At 33.6% G+C, this 10,088-nt stretch overlaps 2 protein-coding genes across 3 annotated transcripts; one reads left to right on the forward strand and one right to left on the reverse strand.

Moving 5' to 3' along the window:
- The first annotated feature begins 995 nt into the window (after positions 1-995).
- LOC108205224 (nuclear transcription factor Y subunit A-7) lies at positions 996-6,242 on the forward strand. Of its 2 annotated transcripts, none has more exons than XM_017375085.2 (6): positions 996-1,134; positions 2,249-2,311; positions 3,508-3,653; positions 4,855-4,956; positions 5,060-5,224; positions 5,778-6,242. In XM_017375085.2, the coding sequence occupies exons 2-6, from the start codon at positions 2,284-2,286 to the stop codon at positions 5,958-5,960; spliced, it is 624 nt and encodes a 207-aa protein (XP_017230574.1). In that variant the 5' UTR covers positions 996-1,134; positions 2,249-2,283; the 3' UTR covers positions 5,961-6,242. The 2 variants fall into 2 exon arrangements, with proteins under 2 accessions (XP_017230574.1, XP_063941858.1); XM_064085788.1 differs by lacking the exon at positions 996-1,134 and adding an exon at positions 1,861-2,065.
- Positions 6,243-6,488: 246 nt separating this feature from the next.
- On the reverse strand, positions 6,489-9,469 carry LOC108211795 (uncharacterized). The gene is made up of 2 exons (XM_017383484.2): positions 9,210-9,469; positions 6,489-6,871 (listed from the first exon to the last, which is right to left on the reverse strand). Exons 1-2 carry the CDS (start codon positions 9,393-9,395, stop codon positions 6,680-6,682), a joined length of 378 nt encoding a protein of 125 aa, XP_017238973.1. The 5' UTR covers positions 9,396-9,469; the 3' UTR covers positions 6,489-6,679.
- Positions 9,470-10,088: the final 619 nt, after the last annotated feature.

Genomic DNA, 10,088 nt, shown 5'->3' on the forward strand with positions numbered 1-10,088 from the left:
TTATTAATTAATTAAAATAAATATATCCAGGAAAGTTCTTTGGAGTATATCAATAAATAAAATCACAATAAAAAAATTATACTTTTTGGAATGTTCTTGCAACGTAGCAGAATTAAAAAAATTCTTCCTTTTTATGCTAAACCGAAAGTAAGAAAATAATAACAATAACATAATTAAACAAATATTAAAAATCGATGACTAAGATCCCACGGGGGACCCACTAAAGTCAGCATTCTTTCTTTTCATTTCATTTCAGCTATCATCCTCAGCTTCCACGTGGACCCACACGAAGTTTCTGGGCGGAAGCCAGACTACCCACCTGTCAGTCAGTGGGGCCCCTAACAACAACGGCCACAAATTTAATACTCGTATATATCCTCTACCTGGATTTTTAACGGTCCAAATTGGTTTAGCTTGCGTTAACGTGTTCGTCCTTTTATAGCATTTTGTTACACACTCAAATGTTGCTATTTTAGTCTTTAACTCTCGTATAAAACAAATTTTGCATCATTTCTACTTTAAATTTTCTCATTTTAATATTTACTTTTAGTTAAAGGAACACAGTAGAGATATATAGTATAAAACCTTAGATATGCTCTGCTGTATTGGTTAACAATATCAGTTTTTTTATTGAAAAATGAATTAGAAATATTTGATAAATTTTAAATACAGATTTTCAAAGTAATAGGATTTTAGTATATTTTAGGATAAATAGGTTCTTATATTTTTGAAAACGGTTATTTCTCAATTTTTACAGAATATATGGACACTTTTCCACAAAACACTTGGAGATAAATTCTTAGAATCCGTCATAGCAAAGAATTTTTTCAAAAGTAAGGCATGTTATCAATTACCCTAATTTAACTAATTTTTTTGATTAATTTAAAATTTCCCGAAAAATTTCAATAAGTTCTGATTTACCTTTTAAAAAAGATAATGACTTTTTAACTCAAAAATAAAAAATAAAAAGAATAACGACTTCTCTTATTTACCGATTAACGGATGGAGAAAGAATATAAAAAATGAAAACAAAAATGCATATTAGTGGTGGAGAATAAAGGTGGGAAAGAAAGCTCTGTTTAACAAAACACACCCTTCATCCTCCCCCTCAGATTTTTTTTTTCTATTCCTAAGGTGATTTTCATTTCTAACCCTAATTTCTTTCTTTTCCCAATTCAATTGCCACATACTTAATTAACTGTTATTTTCATTCACGAAATTTTGTGTTATTTAATTCATAATTTTCTGCTTTAATTTCATGTTTGATCCCTCTGATTGGTGTTCAATGTTGTTGCTCTGTTTGTGATTTAGTCAGGCAATTTTGTTTTCTGTTTGAGATATCTGTTAATTATAATCCTGTGTAATTTGAGCTTTTAGAATTAGTGGTGTTAAAGTTGTTAGCTTAGTTCAGTATGCTTAAATGACATACAAGCTGTATGATCTGTGGAATAGCCTATGAGTATTGCGGTGTCGAATTATGAGTAGTTGTTAATGTTGCTGTTATCAGTAAAGGGAAGTGATACGAAAAATTACGGAGTTATATTTTGTTTTAATGATATGTTATGGGAATTTGATCGAGTAGTATTGGACTGACTTGGATTTGAATGTGGCGATGCGAAGATATAAAATGAATTTTACGACTGAAGATGAACTGATAATAGTAACAGATGCCTGTCAGATGGTTCCTTTGGGAATGTGGGGATGCGAAGATAGAAAATGAATATTACGACTGAAGATGCACTGATAAGAGTAACAGATGGTTCCTTTGGGTCCAATTTAGTTCTTCTTGGAAATAACACGACAACTGAGTGGGGGATATGGAAGAATTGTGGGAAGATGAAGTGGAGGTATTTAAGTCAGAAAGAAGGATGTAACAGTAACATGTTAGTGTGGTAGAATGATCTTACGTTTCAGAAGTATGCTAACGACGCCAGTTAACTATAATGAAGGCGTTGCATCTTTTTTGTCCATTGACTCGGAACCAACCAGAGAAGTAGAACCTAAGAGGAGTATCCAAGCAATTTAATAAAAGAAACGTATAACATATTTATGTACCTTTTGCTTAGTAAGTGAGATAAATAGCCAGTTATGCAGTATTTTCACTCCTTGGCCCTTTACATTTTTTAAGTATTTTTATTTCGTGTAGTACTTGTGCACTTTAATTTAAGGCATGGATTATACAGTTGCATGTTGTCTGCTTCACGACTTCATAATAAACTGACTCGTATTATGCTCCTTCTTCTTCTAGATCTGGCATTGGGGAGTATTCTGTGTAGCAGCATCATGACTTCTTCTCTTCAGGAGTATTCTGGTACGTGTCATATATTTTATTAACTTGTAATATATCCTTTTTGGAGAATAGTACTCGTTGCTTTTGGTTTGCCTTGTAAACTGGTTTTTATTGATCATCTGCTATTGAATGGCGATCACATAAATTTACATACTCCTGAACATGCTTAGATACTTAGAGTATCCTTTTTTGATGGGTGATTAGTTTGAATCTGTTCCCCAGGAAAAGTTGTATTGTCTGAACATATTACAGATGCATGTTCTGCAAGATTTTGAGAAAAAAAGAATTTCCCCTCTAGAAATTCATCAAAAAAAAAAACAGAATTGAATATTGTATTTGAAAAGGAGTGCAAGCATAACTTTTTAAGTGAGCTTAAACTTATATAAGGCTTTTCTTATTTAAATTTTAGGCGTGGTCTTCTATAACTATATATATGCACTTCCTACTTATATTGTTTGAGAACAACTTAGTTCCCATGTGATTTAGAGAAAAATAAAAGCTCAGTTTCCATGCCAAGAAAGATCATGACTGCAACTTAAGTCACTGTTTCAGAAGGATCTACTACTAGATACAGCCCATCCTTTTGTTTTAGAATTAGCCTAGAGTTTTTGATATATAACTAGTTAAGTTGTACCTTGGACAATATTGGCACTGTTGCATATATACAATTTTTAACAAAATGATACAGCTTTTTGTATGATGCATCAAATATTATTTATTGGCCACACAAATAACTGATCTGCCTGGTCAATTTTGCACGGGGCTATTTGCTATAATAAAAATTATGGTTTTATACCCTATATTTTGTGCACTCCCTAAAAAAACAAATAAAGAGTTTTATAGAGTAAAGGGTGGGAAGAAATTTAGAAAGTCTTGCTCTTGATATGATGCTGAGGCAGAATATCTGAAATAATAAGTTTTTTTAAAACTAAATTGTGAGGAGTCAATTATAAGTAGTAGTGAGTGGATTAAATTTCCATTCAGTTATAACCCTTAGTTTCTAGGTCTGCTGTCATTATTTTCATAAATGCAAATATTAAATATGAAGTATATAATAGTCCTGTCGTTTATATTTCTTAATTTGTTAATTTTTTTCCCCAGTTAAGTTTCTTGAACCTCAGTTTCCCATTTACAGATACTTGCATTCATGGTTGCTTCAGTTGTTTATACCATCATTTTACACTCCACTGGTTGATGAAAAGTAAAATTATTTTCAGATAATAGTGGCGAGGCTGGTGAGCTGCAAACTCATGCAGAATCTCAAACCCAGTATTCATCACCTGCAACTGAGATGTCTCATCCTTGTGTTCCAGCACCGACTGTGCAATACACATCTCCACTGCTTGGAGTGGGCAATACAATGGTATATAAAATATATATGTGTGTATATATATATATAATACATACATATATATATATATATATATATATATATATATATATATATATATATATATATATATATATATATATATATGAACTTTCCAGAAAAATGGTGATAATTTGCTACACAGAATATTCACTACTTCTCATTATTTGAAGGGAAATGAAATTGAAGTGCAAGAAATCTATATACCTTATTTTGGTCAATTTTGACCCCCTTTTAGCTCTAAATACTGCCAGTAGCAGGCACCTGAAGCTCGTTAACCAGTGTATGAATGCAGTAGTTTATTATTTTTGGTCATACAGTGACCTCTTTTACTTGCTGTTTTTTAGATTATAAAAGGTAAAGTTGATAATGAAAACTTCCAGTTAATGACATTTAAGGTATAAATAACAGATGGTGCTAATGCTATACAAGCATTTGATAAGTATACAAGCTTACACATGTTAGCTTGTCAACACATGTTAGCTTGTCAACACAAATTAAGTAGCCATCTCCCCTAAATAGCAACAGATACACTTGTCTTACAGTTCAGTAGTTTCATCTCTTATCTGGAAGCAAATGTTTACTGAGAATTAGTTACATACAGGGAAAGAGAATGTTATCTGACATATAGATGGTACTTTTCTTTATTAACATCCTCATTGCTGAAAACTAGCTAAAATTAAGTCTACAATCTGTAATGAAAATGCTGTTTCTAATGAAAATATATCCAAAATTTCCAATGTCTGTTAAAGTAAAAACTAGATTAAGTGATTCTCATCCATATGGATCGTTGAATATCTTGATAGCTTATAATCTTATGTCAAAGTTGGCTTGGGCAGAAAATGGTCAAGTCTATCATTGGTTCACCTCATAATTGAGGTCACTTGTTCTGAATTAGCTTCTCCATCACATAATTGTGCTTGAAAAAGCGTCAACACTCCTGACCAAAGATATACAATAGTCTACTAAGTATAATAATGCTTCCATAATAAATATATCCTGTATATCCTCTGTGAGGGACTGAGGGTGTGAAGAAAATAATGTGAAATATAGGTGTGTAGGAGTCCTGGTTCTTTCTAACATAATAATCTGTCATTATGAGATCTCCTTCAAAGTTCAGATATCTAGTATATAGATAGAAGTGCTTTCATGAATCCTTCCATAACTGAGAGTCTGTGACATCATCATAATCCAGGGGCAAGCGGCATACCCATATCCAGACCCATATTACAGAAGCATCTTTGCTCCGTACGACACACAGCCATATCCTGCACAGCCATATCCAGCGCAGCCAATGGTATGTATGCCTTCCGAGTTTCATTTATGGACCTTGACCTGCACAGCAGTTCGTTTATTCTTGGAGGATAAGGTTTTGAGTCTGGTTCAATTTGCTTTTTCAGGTCCATCTTCAATTGATGGGAATCCAACAAGCTGGTGTTCCTTTACCCTCGGATGCAGTCGAGGAGCCTGTCTTTGTTAATGCAAAACAATATCATGGCATCATGCGACGTCGACAATCTCGTGCCAAAGCTGAATCGGAAAATAAAGCTCTCAAGTCTCGTAAGGTGTACCATAATTTTTCTTAACATGTCTGACTCTGTTATGCAAAGTATGTATTTCCCATCTTTTCGTCATTTTAGTATGTACTTGCAATTACTATGTTATATATTTTACTTTACCATAAACCACACATGCTGTTATGTAAAGATATTTAAAATTGCCGGAGTAAATAAAAGGGACTAGCAAAATATGTAGCAACTTAATTATCTCTCTTTACCTAAGTATGCGGAGCACATTGGAAGAGACCCAAACATAGGTTTAAAACATTGGAAGAGACCCTTCTAGTGGATTTTATATTCAAGTCACTTCACCAATAGCATACAGTTATATACAACTGCCTTCTGACTGTTCTTCCCACTGTCACTAAACTTCGTTTGTCAAGGAGTGGAAGTATAAATTTTGGTTTGCAACATTTCATCATTACATTCCCATTTGTTGTTGAACCAATCTTTTTATGCAAGTAAGACTCTGTTGGTGACTTGTTTAGTTGATCATCTCGATTCCATACTCTGGGAGCAAGAACTTTTCCATGGGCTGACATTCTAAATACTTTTGCAGCCATACTTGCATGAATCTCGACATCAGCATGCCCTGCGAAGAGCCAGAGGAAATGGGGGTCGTTTCCTTAATGCAAAGAAAGATGAAAATCAACAAAGTGAAGCTTCGTCGGATAGATCTCAGGCCAATATTAATCTCAACTCTGACAAAATTGATGTTGCTTCCTCAGACAGCTGCTGTTGAGAAATGCAAAACTGTACCTGTTTCATGTCCAGATTAGAGTTAACTTTCGAACTCAATCAGGTGACTAAGATCCATGCTTATAGTTTAAGTATGTTGATTTGTAGGTTGATAAATCCTGAACTGAGAGCCAGTTGTGTGTATAGTTTCAGTCATTGGCTTGTTGAGGGGTCAGAAGTAGAAGCGAAGTATTAGATTGCGAGTGACAGTGTATTATGATATTGTGAGCTGTTTGTAATGAAATGGAGGTATACGATTGTAATTGAAGGGATTTATCTTCCTTGATGTTCTGCACTGCATCCTTGTTCCCTTTTTAGGTGTAGGATCCACACGTTCTTTTTTTGTAAATTCTTCTCCGCACTTGAGTTGTATGGTAAATTTCCAAATTTTAAATGTACTTTTAAAGGAATGGTAGCTCATCTCCTGTAAAATTCTCTTCGCACTTGAGTTGTATGGCTAATATAAAATCTCTAAACATTGAGATTATCATAGTTCATTAGTTCTCTAAACATTGAGATTAACATATCGAGATGATAGAATTCAGAATGTATTGAACTTCCAAAAATCAGATCAATATATGTAACTGTCAAATCAATAGACAAGTGCCAAAGTAGAGCATGTAAATAGGTGGAATATTATTTTAAAAGGATTGACGTGTTCTTGTAATGACTTGATCCACTGCTTACAATCTAAACTCTACAAGACATGAGTAGACAAACATATTAAACAAGCATCTGGAGGCCTTCTTTCTTTGGAGGCAGTACCGCCTTCTTGTTTCCGGGAAATGCAGAGCGTGATACATCAACCAAGGCCTTGAAACTATATGGTTCATGCATAGATAGTTCTGAAAGTACCTTCCTATTCAGTTGGATGTTCTCCTTCATCAGTCCATGCATAAAGTTACCGTAATTGACCTGATATTCGACAATAAGCAAACATATTAATGTCAACCTAACTTTCAGAACATGTAAAACATGTTAACTTCACAGCTTTCTGATTCACTTATCTAAATCATTTAATCGGGCATAAATTGCCCAATACATAGAAGTAAAATATCCAATGTCCCATCAAACTTCACAGAAAAAACCGTAAAGCCACAATTTGTTTGCAAAATGGAACGAGGGAGAAATATAAAGGAAAATTGTGAACAAAATCACAGGTAGGAGAGAAGTAAAATAAAAGTGTGTAAATTTGCTATAATGAGGATCTTGAAAATGATTAAAGAGAAGCGGACATCCATTCCCAAATTGGAAAGGGAGGAAGGAGTTACTCTTATAAACAAGCTTTATGGAAAAGAAACATGTGGTGAAAACGGTTATTCATTCCTAAACTGGACATACTAGTTCAAATTTGTGCAAATGAAATGGAGGGAGCACAAGGCTCTTTCATTTTCTTTGTATATGAAATTATGAATCAATGCAAATTCTCATTACTTCCTCCTTCCCATATAACATATGGCCGTTCCCCATCCTTTAACTTCACTATGAAAAAAATATATACATATTCCATCACATATATTAGTCTCTAACAAGTGACTTCAGACCTAAAAACTATACCACTTTTAACAAAACATAACAGTCCGCACAACTTTTTGAACAATATATGATGCATAAGCAGAGGACAAGATTAAAGTTTAAACTTACTCTTTCAAACTGGTTCAATTCTTAAGTCCAAAAAGTTTGAAACTTTTGACTTTTAGACAATCAAGACTCACAAGAGTTATTATCAGAACTATACAAGCGCAAGTCCAACAATGTCCAGTAAGTGTCTTATAATTATAATAAAAATAGTGTCCTAGTGATTTAGGACATTAGTTTGGTGTATGAACTCCAACAACATGCCTTTCAATTGTGCCTTATTAAAATAATAATATAGTTGAATTACAATTGGTGAGAAGAGAAAAGATGAGAGGAAAGAGATTTGTTGAAATGGAGGGAAGTGAAATTTTTATTGAGAAATAAGATTTAGGACATGCATAGTGGTGCCTTGAAAATAAGGTACATGTTAGATATCATGGTGTTTTAAGGCACCACTAGGACATTGTTGGAGCACTTATTTGTGTCAAATCCCTTAGAACAATTTTAACAATGTTCTAAACCAGAATTTAAGACATTTGAAACAAATGAGTGCTCCAGCAATGTCCAAGTGGTGCCTTAAAACACTAGGACATCCAACATGTGCCTTAATTTTAAGGGACCACTATGCATGTCCTACACCATTTTTGTCAATAAAAATCAGCTTCCCGCCATTTCAACACATCTCTCTCCACTCATCTGTTCTCTTCCCTCCAATACTAATTCAAATATATTATTATCTTAATAATAATGCACACTTATAAGACATGTGATGGAGTTCATATACCATAACAATGTCCTAAATCACCAAGACACTACTTTCTAATATATTTATAATGCACTTGTTAGGACATTGTTGGACTTCCTCAATTTCAGTTAACGACATTGTTGGACTTGCTCTAATGTAAGTTAAATAACTTATGAGTGAGGTATATGGTCAAGTCGTGCAATCCACACTTAATAAACCGAGTTCAACAAGCTAATCCAACTCATCTCCGTTAATTCCAAAACCTTGCAGTACTTTAAAAAGGAGATCTAACATCAATGCTTAAATGATACATAAATACGCATACACACATAATACATATGATACACCAATGTTGTTTGACACAACAAAACTTCAGAATTACTTATTACAAAGGCTTTGAGGGCTAAACAGTTGTCATCTTGAGGAACACCACCTTCACTAATCTCAACAACCTACTTCAAATCCATTAATTTTAAGCATTGATTGATAGCCTAGACCCTAGTGGCTCAGCTCTCCCCACGGCCAAACCTCAGAATTCGAATCCGCACTCCCCCTCTCCCTGTTCTTACGAAACTAATGTATTAAAACATATGCAAGTTACCAACAAAACAGTAATCCAGAGCTAACCTACAAGTTTCAAGTAAAATTTTCTATATAGCATCCCATCATTTCGAGAGCTGCCTGTCCACAAAAATTACATATTGCCCATATAAATCCCAAATCCCGAAACTTGACATTCTTAACAAAATTACCCTAAGTTTTACAAAACCACAAGACCCACAAAGCATTTCGACATTTCATTGATAACACATCATATTAAAAAAACTAAAAAAGAAACATAACACTAAAATCTCAAACTTTGATAAAACCCATCAAAATATACAGAGATACTGGTGTATTAGAAAGAAAGGATAAAAGGAAGATACTAACGCCGTGTAAACGAGAGCCAGCGTTGATGCGTTCGATCCAAAGAGAGCGCATATCACGCTTCTTGGTGCGACGATCACGATATGAATACTGGAGAGCCTTCTCAACTCTCTCTCGAGCTATCCTTATACAATTCTTGGCTCTTCCTCTGAACCCTTTTGCTAATTTGAACACTTCTTTCTTATTCATCTTTCTCTCTCGAACACTCTCTCTCTCGCTCGCAGAGGCTGAGAGATTAGTAAAGAAGAGGGAGACAGGGTTTTGGGGTGGGCTTTGCAGGTTTAAGCTCCTTTTTAGTGAAGCCCGCAGATATTCAAGGCCCAGTTATTTCTCTAAAATCCCGCCTTGTATTGAAAGAATTATAATCCGGATAAACTATTTTTTTTCTTAATTTGAAGAGGTACAATTTTATGAGTTGATATTATAATCATTTTATTATTTTTCATAAATTATACTATCATTTTTATAATAGATTATAACCTCATGAAAATGAATTAAAATAGTTATCGAAATATATATTCCTAAAATTATAATAATATATATCTACAATAAATAATATAATGACGTGGGGGTTACAACCCCATTAACTATGACAATAATAATAATTTCACCCTTAAATAGGTAAATTATAGTATTGAAATAAGAGTTCCATGCTAGGCTGAAGTATAATCCAAGTTTATTTAAATAGATAGAAATTTGTTTAGAAATAATTTGATTTGAAATTCGATGAATTTCCAAAAATTAGATATGGATTGAGTTTTTAAAAAATTTGATGTCTATGTCAATTCAATTCGATGAACTAGCATATGAATTTAGATTGAGAGAATCCATTCATATTACCTATATCTTCGCAATAAAGGTAATTCAATTTTGTTGCCAAAA

The sequence above is a fragment of the Daucus carota genome, chromosome 1 (assembly GCF_001625215.2).
Source record: "Daucus carota subsp. sativus chromosome 1, DH1 v3.0, whole genome shotgun sequence".
NCBI lineage: Eukaryota > Viridiplantae > Streptophyta > Magnoliopsida > Apiales > Apiaceae > Daucus > Daucus carota.

What these genes read in the sequence shown, in the direction of transcription:
- LOC108205224 (XM_064085788.1), top strand. An exon ending in TTGGAGTGGGCAATACAATG is followed by an intron (nt 3,654 to 4,854) that starts GTATATAAAATA and finishes ATCATAATCCAG; the next exon opens with GGGCAAGCGGCATACCCATA. An exon ending in CATATCCAGCGCAGCCAATG is followed by an intron (nt 4,957 to 5,059) that starts GTATGTATGCCT and finishes TTGCTTTTTCAG; the next exon opens with GTCCATCTTCAATTGATGGG.
- LOC108211795 (XM_017383484.2), bottom strand. Translation starts at nt 9,395, where the DNA reads ATGAATAAGAAAGAAGTGTTCAAATTAGCAAAAGGGTTCAGAGGAAGA. An exon ending in CTGGCTCTCGTTTACACGGC is followed by an intron (nt 6,872 to 9,209) that starts GTTAGTATCTTC and finishes GTCGAATATCAG; the next exon opens with GTCAATTACGGTAACTTTAT.